Below are 27,709 nucleotides of genomic sequence, written 5' to 3' on the forward strand. Positions count from 1 at the left end.
ACTTAGAAGAGTACAATGAAAGAGTACAATGAAAGAAATAAACAAAGGGAAACTAATTTTGATTGAGTGGCCAGGGAAGTCTTGTTTGGGAAAGTAACATTTGAAATGAGGCCTAAAGAACAAATAGGAGGTAGTCATTCATAGTATTGGGAGAAGAGCCTTATAGGCAGTGAGGCAGCAAATACAAAGGTCCCTGGTTATGAGAAAGGGCTTGGGCATTCTGAAGAACAGAAAGGAGACCAGTATGGTAAGAATGTGATGAAGACAAATATAGAGGACAATCTGGTGACAGACAGAGGGCAAGGGAGTTGGGGGGTGGGAGAATGGGGCAAATGGTTAAGGAAGTACAAATTAGTGGTTGATAGATGGTCGGTCACAGGGATGGGGAGCACAGCATAGGGAATGCATTTAATGTATTGGCTAAGTAGAGAGCCAGAGGAGAGAAAGAGCGATTAAGGGGATCATTTTTAAACTATATAAATGTCTAACTAATGAACTGTATACTTGAAATAATGATAATAATAATAAAAGAATATAGCGAAGAAAAAGTAGCAGTATGAGATGAATTTAGAGAGGTAAATTGGAGCCAGATCATGTAGGACCTTGCAGGCAATGATAAGGAACTCAAAATTTCTTCTAAGAGCAATAGAAAGCTATTCTTCAAGGAGAGTGACATAATCTGATTCACATTTTTTAAAGATTTTTCTGGAGAGAGTTAAGCAGAGACCAAAGCTTATATAGAAGAACAGGCAAGCAATGATGGTGGCTAGGCTTGGATGAGTGGTGGTAGTAAAGACTGAGAGAAGTGGATAGATTTAAAATTTATTTTAAAATATATTTTTCCATAAGACTGAATTCCTCAAAGGCAAAGACCATGTCTTTTGTCCTTAGGACCTAGTACAAAGCCTTGCAAATCATGATTGCTCAGTGAATGTTAGTTTAACGGATGAATGAGTCACACAAGTTATTAGACTGGATTTCTCAGGCCCTAGCCCTGGCTCCATCCCCATCCTTAGTCACCATGTTATCAGACTTTGGTAGCATGAGCCAGGCGCAGTATTTATTGTTGAAGCAAGCACTACCTCTAATTTTCACAATATCCTTAAGGGGTAGATACTAATATTGTCCTCATTTTACATTTAATCTTAAAAGGTTACATGACTTGGCTAACCTTGGTTACCCAGCTAACAACGTGGGGGCCCATGTCTGTTTGCCACAGGAACTGGCACTACAAGTCCAGTTCTATATCCCCGAAGATTTTAACCTGCCTGAGCCGTGACCAACTGGAATAAGAATCCTCCCCAGGAATCTTTCCCGGTGTGCTCCAACCTGTATGGAAATAAAATCCTATTCTGATCACTGTCGGCAAGGCCATGGTGGAAGGTAATGGATGATGCTCCAGGTTGGGTGCAACCATTTCAGCCTGCCAGTTCTATTTCACTTAAGACAGTTGCAGGAAATGAGGCCTACTGCTTTCCATAATCGACCTGACTTGCAACTTTGAGAAAATCACACCTTCTCTTAACTTTGGTTTCTATTTCTACCAAATGGGGTTGATAACACCTATCTCACTAATAGCGTTAAGAGTAAATATGATGGCTAACAGTTAAGATGGCTAACAGTTTAAGCAGAGTAACCTCGCACTTAGTGGGAAAACTAATCATGGCTCACAGTGGACGAAAAGAGCTGGGAACACTAAGCTAGTCAGATTTGGAGTCTGGGTAGGGCCTAAGAGAATGGCGTCAGCGGAGTGGACCAGTCGGAGGGGGCGGGCCCAGAGGGAGGAGCGAGCTGCGTCCCGCGGCAGCTCTGAGCTTTGAATCTAGAGCGGTAGTTTCAGCAGTAGCCAATCCGAGAATAGCATTTTCTTCCGTCAGTTGTTGCTGAGGCTTTCAGCCACTCGTCTCACCGAAATCAGTTCTGGCCGTTGCTGCTGTACCGGTTCTCGGCTCTTGCGTGTTCATCCGTTACACCTAAGTGGACGGATAGAAAGTCTCAGACGCTTCCCCGAGTTATCTGGATCGGATAAAGACCCTCGTCTACTTGCTCTAAACATGCAGAGCAACACCAGCTTCCCCCTCTGTGGAAGCCGGTGGCTGACGCCTAGTCAGGAGTTGTAGTACCAAGATTCCAGTTCACCTTACACGACTTGCTAGAGAAGCAGGAAGTTGCTTTTTGGGGGAAACACAGGCCAGGAAGGAACGACACCCCGCAGGGGAAGAAGCGAGGGTGGGGGTATCCTTGGGCTAGACTGGGCTGAGTTCTGGCCCTTTAAACTCGAGGGGGAGGATCCGGAAGTGGATGGGCGGGGCGAAGGGCCCTGGCATATAAGAAGGCCCAGCCGCGCGGGGTCTCCAATCTGCCATTTTCTGTTTCCGAATAAGTGTCCTGTGTCTCAAATTTCCTCTATTTTCTTCACAGGCTGTAGTCCGTCCGTTGGCTCACCACCTCAGGGGAACGATGGCCGCAGAGTCAACAGCCACTGCCGCCATCGCTGCAGAGCTGGTTTCTGCCGACAAGTAAGCGGGATCGTGGAAAGCTTGGGGCACTGGCCAGTCTGCGGGGAGGGGGTGGTGGACTGGGGCTCCCAAGGACGGGAGACCGGTGGATGGGAGGAATTGCCTGCCGATGAACAACTGTCGCTGTTCGGAGAGGCTTGGAGACTGGAGAAGCCCACCTCTTGCAGAGAGCCCCACGCATTAGCAGTAACGCTGGTCGGCTGGCGCCCCCTACCCCGCTTTTCGCGGCCGCCATCTTGCCGGGGGCAGCGGCGGCTGTCTCCATCGCCTGCCCCTCTCCTTCCTCCCCCGGCCCAGGGCTATCCGAGGGGAGGCGGGGCCCTAGCGTACAGGTGTGCCTTCACGCCCCTACTGTCCCTGAACTCCTGGCGCGCACCTTCAGTAAGATCCCCAAACCCGGGAAAATAACCAATAGAGATTTGGCGCCAAAAAAAAAAAAAGGAAAAAAGAAAAGCCCTCCACGAGGGAGGTTGGACCGGTGGGGTTGAGGTGGGCGGGGCTCTCAGAAGGCGGGGTCTTGCGCCTGTGCGTTCGCCTGCCTCCGCCGGCTGGAGAGCTGGGGGCGGGCCCGTGAGGAGGCGGGAAAACTTCCATTGTTTGGGGCTGTGCCGCCAGATCCTCTCACTTCCGCAGTGGGGCGCGGTGAGGCTTGTACCCCGCAATCTCTCCGCTCACTTAGTGCCCTCTTACCCTCAGTTAGCCCCGTCCTTCGGCCTGTGGTGGAGAGCATCGTGGTTCTTTAGGCTCCGGGTGTGTTGGCAAGAGACTGGGCTACTTCTGGGGATTTATCGTTAAGTATCTTCACCTAGCGCTGCGTGGAGCTCTCCTCACTGGCCCCAGTATTTTGGTTGCTAGGGAATTCAGCAGTAGAATGTGTGTAGTAGAATGACTGGAGGGAATGAGAAAAGAGATGACTAGTAGGTCTGACTTCCCGATCTTCCCTTATTTTATACAAGTCTTGGATTTTTTTTCCTTGTGCACTTTGGTAGAAGTTAGCCTCCTTTTTCTAACGAAGGTTGCTATGAGGTTTTTAAAATTGGTCTTCTGTAGGCTTACAGTCAATGATTGTCTTAGTATATTTGATGATCAGAGAACTACTTATCTCTGCCCATGCTGCCTACCACTTTTTGGGTGGTTTTGAAAGTTTTTGATTCACACAAGTGTTCCTTTTATAGGCAAGAAAAATCGATTAGAATGCAGAAATTAATTCCAAAGAAGTGGTAGGATCTACGTTAAGTCCTAATTTTTCAAGTTTTTATTTCCTCTTGCCCACCCAACAGCTTACCGGAGAGGAAATTGAACGAAAACCATACTAGCTAGTCAGAACAACAAAGGCAGCATTCCTCAGTTAAGTGTTGATTGAGGCTACTCTGAGCTCCTGTGGTATATTTTAAGGGGGAAGGTAAAGAAAATGATTTTAGACTTTTAATAGAATGCACGTTATAATTCTAGTATAACCATTGAAAGAATAAAAACATGTATAACTTCCAAACCAGTAGAAATGGAATGAAAAACCTCGGTACAGAGGTTTGATCAATACTTTAATTACTTAAGTGGTGATGTTGGACCACAGTTTTATCTTGTGTAAAAAGTTTCGATATGGCTTCTGGTTCCTCATGCCATTTAAACGTTGTTAAAGGTAATCAACAATTGTCTAAAAACTAAGTCTTAGTCATTATAGTTTGTCTTCTAGTTTTTAACCATTTTATTTAGGAAAAGCTAAAGAATATAGCAGTTTGTACTGTAGTGACAAAAAGGAATGAGAAAGCTCAGAAAGAGGGAGTCATGTGATGCATTGAATTTTGGCTTAGCTGTGTTATAATTCTTGAGCAGCTTACTCATTTTATAAGAGAGGTGTCAAAAATGAGTGATTTCGCTTAATAATAAACTTCTGGCACCTCACATGCTAAGTGGCAAAATCACTTGCCCTAATCCTACAGTAGTCATTCAGAATCAGTTGCATATGTTAATATTAATTTGAGTGTCAGACTTTGTGCTTGTTGCTAGATTACAGCTAGGATAAAATGGTTTTTTTCCTTAGAGATAAATCCTGATGAGGAATACAGGACGTTAGTGAATTGGAATATAGTATGAATGAATTATGATGGGTTTACGTAGATTACAGTCATGTGTGTAACTGGGTCTGGGTAAGTTACTTCTCTGTAAAATAGGAATGTTGCCTCCTACACAAACATCTTTGTGAGAAAATAAAATGAAAATATAATAGGCAGTGCATTGCTTTGTCTGGCAAAGTCAGGTGTTCTGAATTGCCTATCGAATGTTTTTCATTTAAGTGTTCCATAAGCACCTCAAAATCAACTGGTCTTAAAATATATAACCCCCCAGTTTTCACTAATGAATCCTGTTCTTGTATCTTATTTTGGTTGAATAACACTGTTTCCAACCCCAGAAAAAAAAATCTGGACTCCTCCTTCCTTCTTTTCTAATTTCTAAACAGTTACCAATATTTAGGTGTTTGGTGTTCTGTAAAGTCTAGAAGACCAGATGGGAAAAATGAAATGTTGGGATTATAGTGGATTTACCCATAAAGTAAGTGGTGGCTGTTCAGCTTCAACTGATTGTGTAGGAATGTAGGCCATATTGACAGATAATTCTGATTTTTAATGGACCTTTGAGTTTTTTTCTTAGGAAATAATCTTTCTGATTCAAAATCCAGAAGGGTGGTGTACAGTGGAAATTTCCTTCCAATCCTTATTCCCTAGTCACGCAGTTTTTCTCGGAGTCAACCAGTGTTAAGGATTTATTACATATCCCTCAATTATATCTTGTGCATATATAAGCAAATTGTATGTAGTTATTCTACATTGTTGTATAAATGGTAGCCTACTTGACAACTTTTCTGAGCATTTAGTATATCTTGGAGATCATTCCTCATCAGGATATAATTTCCTTAGTTTTTTTTTTTTTTTTTTTTTTTTGTAGCCATGTTGTATTCTGTTCTGTGTCTGTCTCAACAAGTTCTCTATGTTGACAATTTGAGTTTTTCCCAGTATTTAATTACAGATAGTGCTACAGTGAATATCCTTGTCATAAACCTTGGACTGGGATATTTGTAGGAGGGTAAGTTTCTACAAGTAGAATTGCTGGATAAGAGAGTTAGTGTTCATTTTTGATAGATATTGCCAAATAGACCTTCATAGAAGTTTTGCGAATTTAAACTTCTATTAGCCATATATGAGAACACCTGTTTCTCCTAGACGTCATTGACTATTTGATGGGTAAAAAATGCTTTCTCATTGTAGTTTTGTGTCTCTTAAGAATGAAGGTGAACATGTTTTCAAATGTTTGAGCTATTCATGTTTTTTTTTCCTGCATTTATATCTTTTAAGTTTTAATCTTTTCCTGTTGGGCTTTTTTTTTTTCCTGCTCTAAGATTATATTTGATAAGTTGGCTTTTTGTAAAATGAACTCAATGAGTAGAATTTATCAATCTATCATGGTTTTGCATTTAAAAAGCCCTTCAGATGAGTTACAAGTAGTTCTCTAGTACTTTTCTGGTTTTATTTTTTACATAATTATTTTTCAAGAGAAGCAGAAATCCAGATTTATGTGATATCTTTATAGTTTTAAATGTAGAACTATTATAATTAACATTAAAAAATAGCTAAATAACACGTCTATAGTCCAGATAGGGCATGAACATCAGTTTATAATTTTTCTTCTTAGTGATTCTTAGAGAGCGATCCCCAAACCAGCAGTTCTCAGAATCACCTGAGAAGTTGTTAGAAATGAAAATCATGGACCACATAGTAGACTTACTGAATCAGAAACCCTAAAGGCTGGAGCTCATCAATGTGTTTTAACATGTCCTCCAAGTGATTCTCATGTAGACTGAAGTTTGAGAACCACTGCTTTAATCCATCTTCTGCCTTAGTTCAGGCCCTTTTTATGTGTCTAGGCTACTAGGAATAGAAGTAAATTTACCACTGCTGAGTCCTTTACAACGCTATTTAATAGTGTCTTTACTGATTTTCTTGTTTCTAACTTTATCCACTTTAAACTATGTTTTGTACTATATATATAGTCAGCTTGTATAAAAAGTAAGTTTGATTATATTACACCTTCAAATAACCTCACTTCAGAATAAAGATTTAAAACCTTAGGCTGGCATCAAAACTAAATGATCTGGCTCCCGTGTAACTATCCAGCCTTGCTTTTGTTACATCTCAGGATGGAAAGTGGGGAGAAGGAAAGTTACAAAGATGAAGTCCAGTTTTTGGAACTTACATTATTGTTTAAGGAAGTGTTCTCCAAAATTGGAAGGCATTAAGCTTTAATAATAAGACCGAGATTGACACTGTGCACTGTGACAGTTGCCTTTTTTATGACTTATTTTTTCCAGTTTAAACTATCTCTTAAACATTGACAATATATCTTTAAAAGATTCTTGCTTGGAATTGGTGGATTGAAGATGATAATGCAAGAAAAAACAAACAGCAAGAAAATAGCTTCCATTTATAGCTTCTACTCCTAGCTCTTTATTAGTCACATTACAAGGTTAAAAACAATGGCCATCAGGAGTATACTCTCTAGTAGATACTTTGAAAAATAAGCAATCTCTTGGTTCAAGATAAAGTTGATTTTTAATAACTAATAAGTACTTTTTTTCCCCCAAAAGAAATATGCTGTGGAGAGAGCTTTTTAAAAAAACTTTATTTAGAAATGTTTTCATTGTGATTTTATTGCTTAAATGTTTATATGTTAACTCAATGCCTGTTTTTGCTTCTGAAATCTTCCAAACACCTATGACTTTATTCACTTTTCCAGTCTATACTGAAAAGAGATATGCGGCTGTCCACCAAATAAAGTTGACTCTTTAAGCAACGCAAGTTTGAACTGTGAAGGTCCGCTTAATTGTGGGTTTTTTTCAATAAATAGGTACAGTACTGTAAATGTATTTTCCTTATTTTCTTAATATTTTTTCTACCTTTATTCTAATGTGATACATAATACCAACATACAAAATATATGTTGACTATTATTGGTAAGGCTTCTAGTCAACAGTAGGCTAAGTTTTGGAGGAGTCATAAGTTACACAGATTTTTGACTGCAATAGGTTGACACCCCTAACCCACGTGTTGTTCAAGGGTCAACTGTACAATGTTCACAGCAGCTGTCATAATTGTCAAAAACTAGAAACAAGCCAATTGTCCATCAATGGTAGTATGAATAATCAATCTATTTGTGTAATAGATAATGTAGCAATGAATAAACTAGATTTGCATGAATTACATGTATGAATCTCAAAGACATTAAATAATGTGGACAATCTGATTTTTGTTTACATAGAGTCCAAAAACCAGATAAAATATGGATACCCTCATTTACTATTTTCAATGCTTTTTGTTTATTTGTATAGATAACAAATTTCTACCTATTTTTTTTCTGCCTAGACTCCCTTTAACATTTCATCTGGTGATAGTCTACTGGTGATGAATTCTCTGTGCTTTAATGTGAAAAAAAAGGCTTTATTTTGCTCTTATATTTGAGAAATATTTCTCCAGCTATAGAATGGGTTAATAGTTTTTTCTTTCAGTATTTTAATGATATTGCTTCACTGTTGTTTGTAACAAGAAGTTGGCTGTCTGGTGGGAAAATAAGAGTAATGGGGAGGATCGTTTCATAAACTATATAAATGTCTAGACAATGTACTGTATACTTGAAACTAATGGTAAGATAAAATGCAAAAAGAATATGTATAAAGCAGTAACAAAAACCTAGTTGGCTGTTATATTTGTTCTGATTCTGTATGGCATGTGTCTTTTCCTTTGATTTTGTGGGGTTTTTTCCCTGTTACTATTTGTTTTTAAATAACGCCTACAGCACCTGGTGTTCTTAGGTGGTCTCCAATCCAAGTACTAACTAGACCCGACCCTGCTTAGCTTCTGAGATCAGACGGGATTGGGCTTGTTCAGGGTGGCATGACTGTAGACTATTAGTGGTTTTCAGCAATTTGATCATGATGTTCCTCGATGTAGTTTTTGTCACATTTCTTCTCGTTGGGGTTTGTTGATTGTTGGATCTGTGGATTTATACTTATTAAAATTGGCAAATTTTTTGCCATTTCTTTTTTAAATTTTTACTTTTTAAAATTTTGTTTTCATTGTATTTGATTTTACCCTCATTTTGAGTATTTTTCTTTCTGTTCTACATTTCGCTATTCCATCAGGGACTCTGCTTACATGTATGTTTGTTTAGTGTCTTTCATAAAGTTCTATATATTTTTTAAGTCTTTATACCTATGTCATCATCATGCTCATGCTTTACGTTCTTGAGCTTGTGAAATATATAGTGCATTAATGTCCTAATAAATGCTTTAATGTATCTAATTCTATTGTCTGTCATTTCTGGGTCTGTTTCTATTGATTACTTTTTTTCACTATGTGCTTTGATTTCTTTGCCTGATTTTTTTATTTATATGATTTATTGGACATTGTGAGGTTTGTTGGTGGGCACTAGGTTTTTTATTCCTTTTAATATATACTTGGCTTTGTTTGGGTTGGAGTTACTTGGAAAGAATTTGTCCTTTTGAGGTTTGCCTGTAAGTTTTGTTGGGCAGGTCTGGAATAGGATTTAGTACTAATTTAACTCCATTACTGAAGCACTACTTGATGCTCTGTGGTAGCAGGTCTTTCTACCTTGGTTAATGGGAGTTATTCTAGACCCTGTGTGATCTCTGAAGATTGTTTCATGTACTCCTTTCTGGTGATTCTTTCCCAGGCTTCAGTAGTTTTCTCATGCATAGGCTGCTCAGCACTTAGCCAAAGACTGGAGAGAGAACCTCTCTGCACATCTCCGAAGTTGGTTCTCTCCTCTATTCTGTCAGGCCTTCCAAACCCCAGAATCTGTCTTCTCAGTTATGTGAGATGGACTTTCTTCCAGTTCCTTTTCTTGTGTGGACAGAACTCTTCAGGCAGTCAGCTGGGAACACACAGGGCTACCTCATTTATTTCCCTTCTCTCTAATCACTGTTATGTGCCACTAGTTGTTCAAAGTCTGACAACTGATGTTTTGTATATTTTAGTTGTTTGAGGTGGGAAGGTGAATCATAGCTAACAGTGAAAGTTAAATAGTATTGCCCCTCACCTATATGGGGTATGAAACATTTTGTGTATTCTTGTTGCCACTTGTGCCTGAATCTTTGTAGCATGTATGTGCAACATTAATATGTTTATTTTTAGTACTTTGGTTGTATTTGGACATTTGCATTACTACCACATTGTGGTAGATTAGTGTTTGCGAACTGTTACTGGTCTACAAAGAGATAAGTATAAAAATTTGGAGTAAGTGTTCAGAAACAAATTCGACATTACTCTGTCATTTCTGTTATATTTTCATTTTGTTCACTCTTGAAATAAAAATTTTGGTCTTTCAACCACAGGTATTTTGAGAAGCTTTGTGCCAGAATTTGGCTAGACTAACCCCTTGGCTAAACTATTTGGAAATAACTTGCTCTGACAGAAAGTATTTGTAGGTGAGGATCCCAGATCATTTCAGAGTTCTGGGCAAATCTCCTTACTTACCTGCAGCTGAAAGCCCTTTTTTTTCCCCCTCAATTTATTTATATATTATGGAGACGTTGGTTAACAAAATCCAGTAAGTTTCAGCTGTACATTTTAACAGTAAGGCATATGTATTATTTACATTGTGTGTTCACCTCCCATAGTTAGATTTCTGTCACCACATATTTACCCCATCTAACCTCCGCCCCCCACCCACCCACCTACCCTCTGGTAACCTCTAGTCTATATAGTCCGTGTCCATGAGTCTGTCTGTTTGTCCTGTTCATTTGTTGCTAGGTTTATATCCCACATATAAGTGATACCATGTAGTTTTCAACTTTTTCTGTCTGGCTTATTTCACTTACCATGATTATCTTGATGTCCATCCATATTGTTGCAAATGGCAATATTTTATCTCTTCTTATGGCCGAGTAATATTCCGTTGTATATATATACCACAACTTCTTTATGTAATCATCTATTGTAAGACACTTTGGTTGCTTCCATCTCCTGGTCACCGTGAATAATGCTACTGTAAACATCGGGGTGCAAATATCTTTTCGGATATGGGTTTTCAAGTCTTTGGGGTAAATACCCAGTAGAGGGGTTGCTGGATCATATGGTAGAGCAATTCTTAGTTTTTTGAGGAACCTCCATACTGTTTTCCATAGTGGCTGTACCAGTTTGCAGTCCTGCCAGCAGCACTGTCTTAAATTGTGCCTCATCCCTGTGGCTCTAGCTGTGAAGTTTCAACTTTCAACTTCATTTTTTTCCCCCATTCCTCAGGGCTTTTCATCAAACCTAGAGACAGGTATAATAGTCACAAAAAGATTAGGAGTTAGAACAAATTTTGGATCCTGCTGAAAGTAACTGACAACTTTTTATTTTTAAAGCATGTTCTAGGACTCAGACTCCAGTATAGCAGTCCCTGCCTATCATTTTCTCTCTCCTTCCTCCCTCTGTGCTTCTAAACAAGTTGTCCTCTCTGTTTAATTGTTTTTGTAGGAGACTGTCTCCAATGCTTAGCACATAGTTGTCACTAAAATATCTTTAAATTTACTTATTGAGTAGGCTCTTTTTAATTGTTTATTTGTTTCATCCACATATTACATACCTATTTACATAAATTTGGTGTAGCTAAACAAGAAAGTCCAGGTGTGAACAACTCGGTGGCTCAGTTCTGTTTGTTGTGTGTGTGTTAATCCTTTGGAGAGTTTTCAGTAATTGTCTATATAGGAAACCCTTTTTATCTTCTACAGCTTTTATTCTGTCATACTTTAGCTTTTTTTCTTTCTGTACATACTCCCAATTCTAACTTAAGTCTTCTGATGTGTTAATACTCAGTAGTAAAGTTGCCTCTTTTCTCACTGTTATTTCCTTTTCTGCACTTCACCATCACAGCTAACAGCATTTTTGACTTACTTGCAGTGTGATGGTCCTTGATTTAATTGCTGGTGTGCTTCGAGGGCACATTTATAAATAATATATATCCTTACTTATCGCCTTTGGGATATAGGTGAAAACCAGTGATGGAGCAGATAAAAATGGCAAGGATTTAAATTAATACCAAAAAAAATTGTATCAGTCTCTATAGGGTGCCTAAGCAGTAATGCAAGTCATCCTTGTCTTGAAACCGGCTTAAGGCACAATTGTATTTGTAAAGAAAGTGTAAATTCTTTCTCTTAATTTACCAGTTTTCAAAACATGTATTGATCTGTAGTTGTCCAGAAATGACTAATGAGTTTTTTGTATCATTGAGAACTCATGGATTTAAACATCCATTAGATGTTTAAGTGGATTTAAAATTAAAGTTTTTCAATCCAATACAGTTATTGCCTTTGTTGATGTTCAGATTGTCTCTTCTTTTGGCCTGTGGGATTTTAGTCTGGTTCGTTCCTGGATATAGTATATTTTGTAATATTTTTGTAAATTATTATGAAACGTCAAATATATAGAAAAGTTGCAAGCATAGTACAAAGAACTCTATGCTTTCCCATGGATTACTCGTATTTGCTTTATAATTCTTTTGGCATGACCATAAGTAGATATGACCCTAAGTAATATCAGATACAGCTTTGTTGCTTTCTGGCACGAAGTGGTCCCGGACTCACCTTTGTACTTCCTCTACCCCAACTTAGAATTAATTATCTCTCAATGGAGTCTTGGTGGCTTTTAGTGGGAAATAGATTTTTTCAGGAATAGAGTCTGGGTGCTCCTTGATACTGAGTTAGTTATTGTAGACCTTTTCAGTAAATATAATTACAGAATGTTTTAAAGATATTTATTAGGGCTTTTCAAAAATGAATGTTTTGGGGAACTGCTTTTTTTAAAAAAAACTTATTTTTAGTGAATTGTAGAATGTGGTTTGTCAGGAATGCAAATATTGCACTCTTTCATCTGATCATAAACTCAAAACTAGTATTCACATTCACTCTCTTGTTCATTATACTTCATGCCTAGCAAATAAGCATTCAACGTATTTAAGCAGGATTAAATTTGATAATGTAAGTAAATGCTTAAGATCTTAATATGTTGGGCTTTTAATAAATGGTAACTCTTTTTATGGCTTTATATTCCTCTTTCATGTCTAGGCTTAAAGTAGCCTCCAGTTTTACTTTTTTTCCCTTAATCTTTCGTTACAGAATAGAAGAAGATGCTCCTGCTCCTTCTACCTCAGCAGATAAAGTAGAGAGGTAAGGTTATTTACATGGTACAATTAGATTTATATCTGGAACATAAACTTTAAGAGCTATATAATTTGAAGGCAGTTAGTTTCATTATTTTAAATAGGTAACAGATAAGACTGAATATTAAGGTACTTGTTTGTAATTTAGAGATGGAGTCCTGACAATGTTGTCTTCAGCTTTTTTGCATTTGATTAAGATATTAGAATTGAAAATTACTTAGTTCTGCTCCTTATTCAGTATACAACATGTCTGCCAAATGGCCGACCTATTCTTTTCTTTGGATACTTCTGATTTAGATCTCTGTCTAAGGTTGCTATTTTCAATTTTCTTGTTACTCTAGTTTAAAAGTTTTAAATTTTTATTGAGCCCACATCTACTTCCATGTAGCTTCCCCACCTTGATGTGACCATGGTTCTTTACCAGTAGTACACATGATAATTAACTGAAAAGCCTATCGAAAAGGTAGATGCCTGGATTGTATCCCTAGAGATTTTATTTGTTAAGCTTGAGATAGAATTCAGGTTTGTGTATTTTTGAAAAGCTTCTTGATAATTCTTAAGCTCACTTAGGTTGAGAACTGCTGTTCTCAATTCTCTCTTATACAATATCTGTGTTTTTTAAGAGTCTTTAGGTTTTTTCATTTTATGTTTTTCATGTTGTGTCTTAAAATCCCCTTGACATCTTGGTTAATTAAACTATGCCTTCTAGGAATGCTGCCTGATGATTTAGAGAGTCAAGCTGGGTTTTTGAGTAGGAGTACCACTTAGGCTTGGTTTAAGCACACATCCACATCATTATAACCAAACAAGTTAAAAAATTTGAAAAAAGTTGGTATACAATAAATACATTTCTCTCCTAATTCCAAGGAAATGTCAGGATTATTATTTGGACCATAAATTAGTTTCATCTAGCAATCAACTAGCATGGTCCTGAGTAAACATTGAAAAATAAATATGTGGAAGCAGATTCTAATTGGTTCTGGGTGAGAGAATGAATGGCTAATATATTACATAATATATGTAGCATTTACATTGACCTTACAAAAATGGTTAATTCATACAGAATGTTAAGATATTTTTGTATATTTCCAAATGTACTTGGTAAGTCTGGTAGCAGTTCAAAAAATTTGGTGTTTTCTCTAGTGTTAAAAAGTAATTTGGACTTAAAGCACATATATAGATACACCTGTCAAATAAAAAATCAAAACGCATCTATTTTTTGTTAAATCGAACAGCTTAAAAAAAATCACAATGTATGTTAACATAGTTTCAAATATTTAAGGTTGTTTTTAACTTTACATATTTATTCTGAAAGTACTAGGTTTAAATATTATAAAATAAACTATTTTGAAAAGGAAAAATAAACACTTTCACACAACCCTTTCAGAGATTTTGTGAGGTCAGAACTGTTTTCATAATTGGAAGACTGGATCCAAATAACTAGGCTTCCATTAATGGAATTTAGAAATCAATGACTCCCATTGATTTTCAAAGACCCCCAGATTTTTAAAATATTTTTTTATAGTTTTATAAGGGCATAATTGACATAAACTGTACCTATTTAAAGTGAGTAATTTGAGTTTTTACATGTATATACCTGTCAACTATTGTCACAGAACTAATGACATATTCATCACCTCCAAGTTTCCTTTTGCTTCTTTGTACTTCACTTCCTTTCTAGGCGACCACTGATTTGCTGTCACTGTAGATGAGTCTGCATTTGGTAGAATTTTGTCTAAGTAGAATCATACTCTATGTATTTTTTATATAGCATCTTTGATTCATCCATGTTATCAATAGTTGATTTCTTTTTGTTGGTGTTTCATAATGTTTATCCATATGGGATCCAGTTTTTGGCTATTAATAATAATGCTGCCATTAATATTTGTGTATAAGTCTTTGTAAGGATATATATTTTCATTTCACTTGGGTTAATGCCTAGGAATGAGATGGCTGGCTGTCATGGTAGGTATATATCTGACCTTAAGAAACTACTAAATTGTTTTCTAAAGTGATTCTACCATTTTACATTCCTATCAGCAGAGTATGAGATTTCCATTTGCTGTATATCCCTGTAAACACTTGATGGAGGGAGGGGGGCAGTCTTTACATTTTAGCCATTCTAATTGGGATTACAATTTAGTATCTCATGAGTTCGTATTTCTCAAATGACTAGTGATCTTGAGCATATTTTCATTTGCTTATTTACCATTTTTATACCTTAGTTAAGTGTTCCTATTATCTTCTGTCCATTTTTATTGGATTGCCTTGTTGAGTTGTAAGAGTTCTTTATATTTAAGATAGAAACCCTTTGTCAGATCAGTGAGTTTTTTATATATATCCTCTCAGTCTGTCAGTTGCCTTTTTCATTTTCATAAATGTCTTGCAGAAAGCAAATTGTCTAGTTTATCCATCCCCCCTTTTTATAATAAAGTTTGTTCTTTTCTGTCATATTTTAGAGGCATTTGCCAAACCCAAGTTAATCAAGATTTGCTCCCATATTCTAGAAGTGTTGTTTTTTAAATCTTATATTTAGAAAGTCTATGATTAATTTCAAATTAATTTTTGTATATGGTATAAGGGTTGAGATTCAGTTTTTTTACATGCAGATACCCAGCTATTCTAGCACCATTTGTTGAAAGGATTATCCTGTCTCCATTGACTTTAGGACCTCATCAAAATTTCAGTTGGCCAGATGAGTGAATCAATTTTTGTGTTGTTTCATTTCACCTATTTGTTTTATATATGTCAATATATAAATAAATACCACATTGTCTTGATCTTGAGACCACTGCCTTTTGTCATGTTTACCTAAATGTTTCTTGGTTTGATTTTTCTTTTAGCTAGTACAATGTGCGGTATGAGTTTGTGGTTCTTTTATGATTCCTTTTTTATTTGTTGCTTAATTAACAACTTTATAGTAACACACAATATAGGCTTTGTGAGTAGATAAATCTTTAAGAGAAAATACTCTAGTCAAGCTCTTGAGAATGTTGCCTTTGAAACGTCTTTTGCTTTGTAGTGATGAATGTGAGTTAGCGAAACCTTGCCCGAGTGTAATTGACAGACTTATTATGGTTTAGATGTAACATTTTTAAAATGTTGATTTAAAAGTATTTGACACTTAAAAAAAATATATTTTTCTTGCAGTCTGGATGTGGATAGTGAAGCTAAGAAGCTATTGGGTTTAGGACAGAAACATCTGGTGATGGGGGATATTCCAGCAGCTGTCAATGCATTCCAGGAAGCAGCTAGCCTTTTGTAAGTATTGTTTTGCTATGATGCAATATTATGTTCCTAATAAACTTGAGTGATAGCACGTTGTTTTATGGGAAAAAAAGAATAAAGTACGAGAGTTTAAAAAGATGGTTATTCTTGTACGAGTTTCTTTAACTATAAAACCAACATATAACTTAGCAACTTTAACTTTCGATTTTCCTGAGTAAGGTAATTTGTTTTCTGGTTACCACTATTTAGCGTGACCAGCTTGTCCTGTTTTGTTTGTTCTGAGACTTTTCCAGTTTTAGTACTATTTATAGATTCTTAACACCTTTGTTATCTGTTAAAACTGGCTAGGAACTTGGTAGGTAATTAACTTATATCAGGGAAACAGGTTAGCTTTAGTGCCTTGAAATCAATTCATTTTATCCAAAACTTTATAATGTACTTATGTACTGTGAGAGAAAAAGTGTATGTTAACTCTTCAAGCAATAGCCTTTCAGCCTATGACGTGGTTTGAGCTAGCTAGTTTCCTCTGAGCAATTGAAGTTAGTCATGTTTTCTTAATTAGTTTAATGCATTATATACAGTTAAACTGAAGAAATCTTATAAAAGAAATGCTTATAATGAAGCTGGGTTTCAGATTTGAGGCTTGCTGTGATTAAAAGCCTTTTTGGGTGGGGCGGGGCACCAAAAACAAACAAGAAACCTTTCTATTCATTAGTTCAGGGTGATATCAGTCCATTCTTTCTCCAGACTCTTACTTTCCCTCCCAGCATCTAGAACAGGATCTTATTCCTGGATGTTTGCCGTAACGCAATCTGATTTCTTCCCTCCCTTTTTTTTTTTTTTTTTTTTTTTTTAAGATGAGGCAACCCTTGCTTGACCTCACAGATTGTAACAACCTTGTCAGTTTACAATCCCTTATTTTTTATTTTTATATTTTACGCCTATAGCACCTGGTCTTCCTAGGCAGTCGCTCATCAAAGTATTAACCAGGCCTGGCCCTGCTTAACTTCCGAGATCAGGCAGGATCGGACTTGTTCAGGGTGGCACGACTCATCTGCTTTCTCTTTGGCCCTGGTGTTCAGTAGTGTGCTAAGGGTAGAGCCCACATTTTATCCGAAGCTAAGTAGGTATTTTTGTATAAAAATTTATGATTATTTTACAATGTAAAATGTTAAAATCTAAGTTTTTAATATTAAATGCAAAGAAACGCACTCGTTAGCTTATTCTAGATTCCTGAAGCTATCAGTATTCTCACTGTCCTCCTAGTAAGGGTATTTAGGAGGAGAATTTGAGATATACTACTCTGATCTAGTAGACTACCCTTAAATGTGACCTTAGTTTTTTTAGTTACTCTCATTAGATTCCCAGGCTGGCAGTCATCTTGACTTTGCATGACTTCTGCCAATTCTTTACTCCATGAAAGTGGTCTCCTTGCTCTACTCCTTACTTCTTCCCTCTTCTGTCTAGGTATTAATAGCTAAAACTTATATATAATATATAGTGCTATCTGTATTTCTAAGCATTGTTTTAAATGGTTTTATATACATTAACTCAGTTATTTCCTGCAGTAGCTCTTTGAACAGTTCTTAACGTTTTCATTGTACAGATGAGAATACTAAGGCACTGTGAGATTAGCTTGACTGTAAAGCTATATAGTGAATTAAAGATTAGAGGTAGGATTTGAACCCAGGCATTCTGGCTCTAGGGGACCATGCTTTTAACTATATTATGATGGACCTTACTCATCTTTTTGGTCTCAAAGTTCCTCTAACTATTCTGGTTCATACTGACACCCATCTTGTAGCAGAAGAAATACCTAATGATATAGTTTGGCTCTTAGATTATATATAGTAACTGTAGCCAATTGATGTTATTTCGAACATACAGTACATATAGATGAAGAACTGGCAACATTAACTTCATGCATTGTTTCTTAGGTCAGGCAAAGTCCCTTTCACTCTGGGAAGCAAGAGGGAGTGGGAAGTGTTAGTTTCTAGAAGCATATATTAGTAGAAAAACGTCATTTTATAATTAAAGAACTAGAAATGTTTCAGCCTAGATGTTAAGATCTCGTTTATTTCTGTTTGTAGAGGTAAGAAGTATGGAGAGACAGCTAATGAGTGTGGAGAAGCTTTCTTTTTTTATGGGAAATCGCTTCTAGAGTTGGCAAGGTATGTCTTTGAACTCATAGTTTATAAGTAGAATGTTTTATATCACCATAATGGTCTATTTAAAAACTTAAGTTTGTTTGCTAAGATTATTTACTAGTTTGAGATTTCACTTGAGCCAAATGCAACTGGTTTTACTAGAATGGAGGATTGGAAGGAGCATGAAATATTGATGGAAATTTTGAGAGGCACTTAATGCAAAGAGTAAAGTTATACTTAGATTTTTACTTTGGGGTCATTAGAAGCAAAAACCTTTCCACAATTTGAAAACACCAAAAAGTGAGAATATCTAGTAAACGAGAGTTACAAGTAGTCTTAACTATTGGAAAGTTGTGTATTTTCCACCAGAATTTCTTAACCAGAATAAAATATATCGAGGGTATACAAAATTAGCATATTATCTATTACCTATTTAATCTCAGTTCTGGTAAGTTTTCCAGTTTTGTAGAGCATTCTGATAATTTCATGAAAGTCTTGCCAGAATGTTCTTGGCCATTTAGGGACATGTGAGTGGATATGATATTTGGGAAATGTGGCCCTATATATACTGATCATGTTCTTTTGATGAGTCATCAGTACTTTACAGGTGGCTGGATGAAGGTACACTTATTTTCTTTAGTGCTCTCATAGACTTAATTTATATTGGAAGATTTGCAGGAGTACTCAGTTTTGTTTTCTGCATTTGCTTACTCTTCTGTTGCTTTTATAATATACGACTTAAAATTTGTTTTTCAAAAATCGTTAGGTTATAGCCATGATTACTTTGGTGCTTTCTCCTTTTGTTCTCCTAGAATGGAGAATGGTGTGTTGGGAAATGCCCTTGAAGGTGTACATGTGGAAGAGGAGGAAGGAGAAAAAACAGGAGAAGAATCTCTGGTAGAAAATAATGATAACATAGATGGTACGTGGAGTTGCATGTGGCATTCAAGAGATGCGACGTACATTTCTTGTGTACATATGACGGAAATAGGGTTCTCCCTATCCTAGATGGTCTCTCCTAAGATACCTGGGTGACACTTGCATCTGATAGAGACTACAGTGGAGGTAGCTGATTACTGAAATTGACTGCAGGCTTTCGTGAAAGGATAACTTAATTTCCCAAATAAATCTGGTTATTTAAATTGATGTTTTAAATATTATTACAACCTTAAATATTTTTCTTATGCAAATTTTTAAGTCTGCAGCTGTTATTTGAATAGTAGTGTTTTCAGAGTCCTTTTACATTTTTTAGAAAAAATTAAATGTTGATTTCTAAGCTGTGCGAGAGAATATTAAGCTTGGCATCTCTAACTGATAATCAGAATGCTCAAGTAAAACAATACCTAATTTAAGGAGCTTGGGTTTCTTTTGCCATAAGTTGCTCTGCTAAGCTGAGACTTTCCCTTTGCTTTTCTCAAGGGGGCAGATAATGTGTAGGCCATCTGCTAAAAGTTAAGCCAGGCTATTTGAGGGTATTAAGGGAATGTATTTTTAGTTCCATTTATGCCTTTATCATTAAACTCGAAGACGTGTTTATGCTTCATGTTCTTTAACCATGTAGAGGAAGCAAGGGAAGAGTTGAGAGAACAGGTTTATGACGCCATGGGAGAAAAAGAAGAAGCAAAAAAAACAGAAGACAAGTCTCTGGTACAGTCTGAAATAGATAAAGAACAGGAGACTGAAATGGATAAGGGTGGAAGAGAAGAAATGGATATAAGTGAACCTGCAGAGGAACTACAGGAAAAAGTTGAATCAACCCCAGATCTGTTAACTGAAACCACTGAAGAGGCAAAAGGAACAACAGCACCAGAAGGACTGAATGAAGCTGAGGTCACCTCTGGGAAGCCTGCACAGGAAGCACCAGATGCTGAGGAGGGAAAATCAATTTCTGCAACAGACATCCAAGAAGAGTACCAAGAAAAAGGAGGTCAGGAGAAGCAGGGAGAAGTAATTGTGAGCATAGAAGAGAGACCAAAAACTTCAGATGAGCAGTCTGTTGTGACTCTCGAGAAGCAGGGCACTGCCGTGGAATTAGAAACAGAGCCTATAGATCCAGCAGTCAATCCAGTGGGTGTGGTTGGGGATGAGCCAAAAGAACAGGTAGCTGCCTCTGAAAATGAGCCAGGAAAAGCAGGGCAAGAAGTGCCTCCTGCTGAAGGGTCACCAAAGGTGACAACAGAGGCTACAGAGGCCTCAGCTGCAGAAGCTAGATCAGAAGCCTCTGAGAAGCCTGGGCAGGAGGCCACAGTTCTCCCTCAGGATGGTGCAGTCAATGGACTGTCAGCTGCAGATCAGACTCCTCTTGAACCAGAGACTCATGCAGAAGGATTGACAGAAACAAAAGATGGCTCAGGACTAGAGGAGGAGGTCAGGGCAGAATTGGTTCCTAATCAGGAGGCGACTAAGCTGTCAGTAGAAGAGTCTTGGGCAGCTGGAGATGGGGTTGAGACCAAGGTAGCCCAGGGGGCTACTGAAAAATTCCCTGAAGACAAAGATAAGATAGCTGCTAATGAAGAAACACAAGAGAAAGAAGAACAGATGAAAGAGGGTGAAGGTAACCGGGATATGCAAGAGCTGCAGTGGGTGGAGTACATTCTGGATTTGACTCACTAATCCTGGGTAAAAGTCAGCCTTCCATTCAGGATTTTCCGTCTGCCTTTGGATTAGAAAGGGCTAAATGAAAATGGGCGTAGTTTAAGAAGGTTGGGATAAGTTGAGTAAATTAAATCGAAAGTAAGTCTTCTTTAGCTGGCTTATAAACTAACGCTTTTACTAACTGCAAAATAGGCCTCTGTGATTTCTGAGACTTGGCTAGCTATCAGTAACTTGTACCATACTAGCCAATAAAGATGGATGGCGGGAGTGGGATGGGTAGGGGAATAGTGGTCTAAGTGTAGGCTGGCAGAGAATGCTGAATGGATGTTCACTTGCATGCCTCTGGATTATTTTTATTTACTGTTCACATGGTTCCTTTTCTCTGCTTTTGGAAGCAGGATTAGAGCAGTAGAATCCACTGAATTGGTACACTTAAACAGGCATGCCATTTAAGTAAAGGCAGTTAGCCCTTGAATGTTGTATCACCGGAGAAAGAATTCTGGTGACCCTCTTTGAGTCTTCAGGTAGTATTTAGAGGCTTTTCCACGTTAGTTTAAATTAGCTCCTTCAAAAGATAAATTAACCATCAGCCCTCTTGCTCCTTTCTACCTTCATTTTATGCTTGCTTTGGCTGCCAAATGTTTTTATTACTGAAAACAAAGTATGGATGCATTCTTTGTATAGTACTTAGTCTGATTATGACTGAATTTCATCATGATGTATAAAGCCTCTAATTAGTAATTACATAATTGGCACGTCTGAATTGAGTTGTACTATCATTTGAGGATTCTGCTGTCTGTAAGGTTCATTTGACGTTGGTATTAATAACCACTGGTATATGTCAATTAATCATTATTACTTCGTATAACTGACGGACTACTTAAACAGTTCCCTTAGGTTTTAGGTTTTCAAAGACTCATCATCAATATTTACAGCTCATTTTGGAAAACTTCCTTCTACCTATGTGCAGGTCCCTGCACTCCAGCCAGAACAAGCATGGTAACCAGAAGTGATTTGGCTAAATGGTAACACCTTTGGGCTGCTTATGGGCTTTAGAGGTTGCTTATAGGTAAAGCGCAGAACTGATTTCCTCAATTTGTAAAAAATTCCTGTGTCTTGATCTTCCTTGTTAGAGCTCTCTCGCATACATTACTTTCGATTCCAAAATAATGCTATGTAATAGGTAGTATGACTGCAGTTATAATGATGAGGAAATTGAGGCTTTGGGGTTGTGTGACTTGTTGAGGGTCAAACAGTGAGTCATAGTGCTGGAATCCAACCCTAGATCTGACTTGAAATTATGTTCTTCCCAAGCTGCCTCATACTGCGGAAGGCAGCTTTTATCTGCCCTCTCTTAATGTGCCTCTAATTAGGAATTTTAAGTGGCAACACTAGTAGTTTTCTCTTAAAACTCCATTTCCTACTACCTCTTGGGCTCTCCATATCCCTAATAAAGATAATTGGTCTCTTTTCTAATTGTCACACTAGATATGATTGATAAGTGAATAAAATATTAATAGTGTAAGCATAAAGCTTGGCCATGCAAAAGATGGACTCTACTGGTCAAATCTGTAGTGGTTACCTGACTATCCTGTGGGAGTGCTAGAATTAACTAATCAGCAGATTGCCTTTACTTTGCCTTTAAGAGTCATTTTTCTGGCTTTCATTTCTCTGTACCCATAGTGTTTTGAAGAGGCTGCAGGATCAAGAGCACTGGTATAAAACAGTCTCCTTTTCTCTGAAAGGTGATAATAGACATACCACAAAGAAGACTGTATTTTCACAGAAGCTTGGAAAATATTTTAGGAGCTCTCTAATGGACATAAAAGCATTCCCATTAATACCTGGGTATAGGTTACCTAGTTGGAAAGTGTTGTGTAAAGTAATGGCTTTCTCATTAACTTAGCTCCCTCTCCACCATTCCATGAAGGTAGTGCAGATTTCTCAAGAAAAATCAGTGTTTCTATCAGACCGTTATAAGAATTTTAATTTAAAAAGTCGATGTGAAACTCCAAATAGATATTTTATGTCAAATTGGATGTCATCTACCATTCTGGTATGAACAGGAACAGATAGTAGGTTATTAAGAACAGTATAGAATAATAAACATTCTGTCAATTTTTTCCTGCAAATTGAGAAGGAAAATGGGAAGCTTTCCTGCCCCCCTCCCCCCCATTACGAGAATACATAGATCTACTTCACTTGTCTTGCATGTTCTGTTGGACAATGGGCTTCATTATCAGAGTCAATAAAACCACCCATCTAGTCTAAAAAGGGGGTACTAAGTATACAAACCACTTGGAAATTTGGGAATGGAAAGATAATGGTGTGCTGTGGTGGGTATTTATATTTCAGAGGTGCTAAATTACATGATCAACAGGAGAAAAGTGAGCCACTTGATAACAAAGGGCTTGTTCCCCATAGAGGTTAATTAGCTTGTAACTGGCTCTTAGGTAACTTTTTAGAGTGTCTTAATCGATAACATACAGGAATTTTATGTACCTGTTTTTTTTCCTGAAGCAGTATATACAGATAAAGTTTTTTAACCTGACCTCATGGCTCTAAGGCTTAATTTCCATATTTATATTCTCATAGTAGGTTGTCAGAATATAGCATTTGTGCTCTTCTGCTAATGTTAAAATAATTAATTAGAAAGATGTCAGAAGTAGGCACATTGACCCCCCAGTTCATTGTTTGTACTCTCAAAAGCCCATTTTGATCACAATATTCTGAACTTAAATTGGTATATGGAGCTGTTTATAAGCATCTTTCCTTACAGGTAGTTGACTTGTGAGTGTATGTCATTATGGTAAAATGTGGCATCAATATGACTGTGGATTTTAACATGGTACTAGGATAAAATAACTGGTTCTTGTACTGTTTATACAAATTGTATACATGCTAGAGCTGGCTGGAGTCTGTGGCATGCTCATTGGTGAGAGTTGGTAAGGGCTATGCTTTTCTCTCCACAATGCTGTTGTAGGAAGCTAGTCTCTTGAGCATTCTTGCTATGAATGGACTGGAGTAACTTAACTTTTGGTACTTTTCAGCCTATTATTTTTTAACAAGTAGCTTAAAGATGCCAAGAATGCTGGCTGAGGATGCCTCCAGCTGTTTCTGACTGAGTAGATGGGAGTTTCTAGCTAGTGAATAAAAGGCAGTAGTGGTAGCTAATCAGTCTTTATCTGAATGATCCCATTAATTGTTCAAAGGGACACCTAGCCTTTTGATGAAGATCTGAAACATAGACACTCTCAGATTATCCAATCTAAGTCTTAAGACTGTAATCACTGGCTTTATATTTATATTCAGTTTAAATGTTGACTGATTTGGCTCAGCCTGTCCTACCTCAGAATGTGTAGGTTATTTCACAGATGTTTATTGGAATCTCTGACTAGTTAGAAGATAATCCTTAGTATTCACAGTACTGAGGAATTTTTGCTTACAGAAACCGAGGGCTCAGAAGAGGAAGATAAAGAAAATGACAAGGCTGAGGAAGCACCAAATGATTCAGTTCTTGAAAACAAGGTAAATTATTATTTATTCAGCATGAGTGTCTGTTTTCTTATTCTAGGACTGGTATACTAGTATAGATATGATTATTATAGGTATCTGTTCCATGGTTAGGGATTGGGGATTTGTAATAGAAACTTTGTAGGGGACCCATCCTGTAGGTTTTAGGGAGAAAGTCCAAATTTTGAATTTTCTGTCAGTTTTTAAGCCGTACTAAGTTATATATTTAGGTTTATAATCTAAATATACCTGTCTTGTGCTTCTACCTAATACCAATAACTTGAATATACTTTATAGTCGCTTCAAGAAAATGAAGAGGAGGAGATTGGGAACCTAGAGCTTGCCTGGGATATGCTGGATTTAGCAAAGATAATTTTTAAAAGGTAAGACTTGATGTTTCAAGGCTCAGGTTGGGAGCTTTGGTTGGTTGAAAATAGTAACCAGTTAAGGTTGAACAAATGCTGTTAAGATTTCTGATCATCTTTCCTTCTTTTAGGCAAGAAACAAAAGAAGCTCAGCTTTATGCTGCACAGGCACATCTTAAACTTGGAGAAGTTAGTGTTGAATCTGGTAATACATTTTCCATTTTACTCTCCTAATGTCCACCCCCTTCCCCTATCTTTTTTCAAATTCTTTAAAAACCCAGCTTGATTGATAATAAGTTGGAGGCAATTGGCTTTAAAAGGACACAGTAGGTTTGGGTTCCCTATGGTTCCTCGGACAGTAAACAGCCTCTTCTAAATGATACTCTAACTGAAAGTCTTTTAGTAGGGTTTTTTGTGTGTGTGTCATTTTGATTTTTTTTTATAGTCAAGGTTCTAGAGATGTTATAAAAAATGAAATGTAAAATGGGGGCACATTCCCACAGAATAGTCTGAAATTTAATATTAAATGCCATTTGTTTGTTTGCTATTCTTTTTCTCTTCACTAGAAAATTATGTCCAAGCTGTGGAAGAGTTTCAGGCTTGCCTACACCTGCAAGAACAGTATCTGGATGCCCATGACCGTCTCCTTGCAGAGACCCACTACCAGCTAGGTTTGGCCTATGGGTACAACTCTCAGTATGATGAGGCAGTGGCACAGTTCAGCAAATCTATTGAAGTCATTGAGAAGAGAATGGGTGAGTTAACATCAGATATTTTCATGGTCTCGATGGATCCAATAATTGACATTGTTAAAAAGATGGGTCTATTTGTTGTAACCTACTAATAACTTTAGTCTGTTCTTTGTAGCTGTACTAAATGAGCAGATGAAGGAGGCTGAAGGATCACCTATTGAATATGAGAAAGAAATAGAGGAGCTGAAGGAACTGCTACCTGAAATTAGAGAGAAAATAGAAGATGCAAAGGAGTCCCAGCGTAGTGGGAATGTAGCTGAATTGGCTCTGAAAGCAACTCTGGTTGGTTTGGTTTTCTTTTAAAGTTTTGATAATAGCACATTTGATATTGTTGAAGACATGGCATTAGTGTTTTATTTGTTAGGAATCTTAGTTATAACTTGGTTTCCAAGGAGCTGGAGGTCAGCGGGAATGTGAGAACTCATGTCTTATTCCTGTCAGTTTAATGCTCAAGAAAATACACTGTGGAGCCAGACTCTGGGTTTGACTTTTGTCTCACCTATTTACTTAACTACATGTGACCACAGGTAGGTGTTTACCTAACATTTCTTTGCCTTAGTCGACTCATTTGTAAAAGGGGCATGATAGTACCTATATGTTAAAATGCATCTGACAGTGTAAGTCAATTTTTTTTTTTTAAAGTAATTGTAAGCTTGTTTCCATCTCTGAGAACTCTGTATGTCGATTAGTGAGGTTTATTGAAGGATTTGAACCTTGGATTGCCTGCCTCTGCTTTTGGGTGCTAGGATATAATCTTCTTTTCTACCCTGCAGATGATAAAAGGAAATGGAGGATTTATTTTAGTATATGTGCTGTCAAAGTGAGCACTGGGAGGGTTTATTTTAGTATATGTGCTGTCAAAGTGAGCACATAGTGTAATATCTATGCCTATGCCCCAGGTATGGGTAGAGGCGGATGGACAATGTTGCTACTTATATGGAGGCAAGTAGTATTTGAGGTCTTAATCAGTTGCTTGGATTGTGGTACCTAATGTAGGACTGTGGGTGACTTGGTGGATTCTGTCCTGGGACCCATTGGGGTTTGTCATTTTTCACAGGTAGAGAGCTCTACTTCAGGTTTCACTCCTAGTGGAGGAGGCTCTTCAGTGTCCATGGTGAGTATTCAGGTGGTTTTGTTTGTTTTTGCTACTTAATATTAAGCCTCACTGTTTGTCACATATATATCTGTACATTGCTAAAAAAAAGGGTTCCTTTTTGCCAGATTGCCAGTAGAAAGCCAACAGATGGTGCTTCCTCATCAAATTGTGTGACTGATATTTCTCACCTTGTCAGAAAGAAGGTAAATATACATGTGGTCATCTCTCGCTCGCTCTCATGGTTTGGTTGCTGTTCAGATCTACTCAGCCCCCCACCCCAGTCCTCCATTAGAAAGGCCGAATTGGTATGTTGGGACAGACCAGTTCTGCAGAGTATAGGCTGGCATCTGTCTAGGGAGAGACCCTTAGAGTTATAAATCCTGTTCAGGATCTTTGTACCACGAGGGAGGGGGAGCATTAAGGGCTTGTTTTACACTTTTAAAACATTAAGTGTATTTGTGAAGACTTCACAATTCTATCTTTAGAGGAAACCAGAAGAAGAGAGCCCCCGAAAAGATGATGCAAAGAAAGCCAAACAAGAGCTGGAAGTGAATGGAGGCAGTGGGGATGCGGTCTCCAGTGGAAATGAAGTTTCGGAAAACATGGAGGAGGAGGTGGGCAGTTAAGCAGGGCTTGGACTCTTTCTTGCCTCATTTCCCCTTGTTCTCAGGCCTGGGGAAACCAGTCTTCCCAAGTGCATGTTCCCACCTTGAGCCTGTTTGGATTGCTTGAGTGCAACAGGAAACAGTTTGGTTATGGAATGTAGGACGTCTCACTGACAAATGTAACCTTTATACATAGCACACAGGTCCCCCTCTAATGAATGTAGGGGAAGACACTTAATGGCAAAACCGTTGGGTCTCTTCTGCTTTCTCTTTTCCATGTTTGAACATTGGCTCTGTCAGCCCTATTACAGAGAATTTAAGAAATGGCTTTTATACTTTGGTCATTGCCCTGTTAGTGTAAGGAGCAAAGTGGAGTTGAGGGGACCTGTGTTTACTTCCTCTGATTGGAGCCTACTCCGTTGTAAAAGATAGATTGGTTTAAAGTAGGGTCACTTATGCCCAGGCTCCCTGTTTATCTTCCAGGCTGAGAATCAGGCTGAAAGCCGGGCAGCAGTGGAGGGGACAGTGGAGGCTGGAGCTACAGTTGAAAGCACTGCATGTTAAGAGGGAGCAGAGCCTTCCTCCCAAGGGAAAGTGTTTTGTATATAATGTATTTTTTCACTTTTGGGGGATTCTTTTTGTATAACTTCAATAAAGATTGTAAGCAAAGGTTGAGGCTT

At 37.7% G+C, this 27,709-nt stretch overlaps 1 protein-coding gene and 1 pseudogene across 2 annotated transcripts; one reads left to right on the top strand and one right to left on the bottom strand.

Annotated features, from left to right (window-relative positions):
- The first annotated feature begins 2,345 nt into the window (after positions 1-2,345).
- Positions 2,346-27,702, top strand: LOC107506895 (nuclear autoantigenic sperm protein). 2 transcript variants are annotated; one of them, XM_016137826.2, is made up of 15 exons: positions 2,346-2,519; positions 12,685-12,735; positions 15,879-15,989; positions 18,047-18,127; positions 18,916-19,025; positions 19,665-20,657; positions 24,147-24,226; positions 24,509-24,594; positions 24,708-24,781; positions 25,143-25,331; positions 25,444-25,610; positions 26,386-26,442; positions 26,550-26,627; positions 26,910-27,038; positions 27,513-27,702. In XM_016137826.2, exons 1-15 carry the CDS (start codon positions 2,461-2,463, stop codon positions 27,591-27,593), a joined length of 2,346 nt encoding a protein of 781 aa, XP_015993312.2. In that variant the 5' UTR covers positions 2,346-2,460; the 3' UTR covers positions 27,594-27,702. The 2 variants fall into 2 exon arrangements, with proteins under 2 accessions (XP_015993312.2, XP_015993313.1); XM_016137827.2 differs by lacking the exon at positions 19,665-20,657 and having other exon boundaries at positions 2,349-2,519.
- Positions 8,355-8,473, bottom strand: LOC118605029 (annotated as a pseudogene).
- Positions 27,703-27,709: the final 7 nt, after the last annotated feature.

Source organism: Rousettus aegyptiacus, unplaced genomic scaffold (genome assembly GCF_014176215.1).
Source record: "Rousettus aegyptiacus isolate mRouAeg1 unplaced genomic scaffold, mRouAeg1.p scaffold_m13_p_1, whole genome shotgun sequence".
In the NCBI taxonomy this organism is placed as follows: Eukaryota; Metazoa; Chordata; class Mammalia; order Chiroptera; family Pteropodidae; genus Rousettus; species Rousettus aegyptiacus.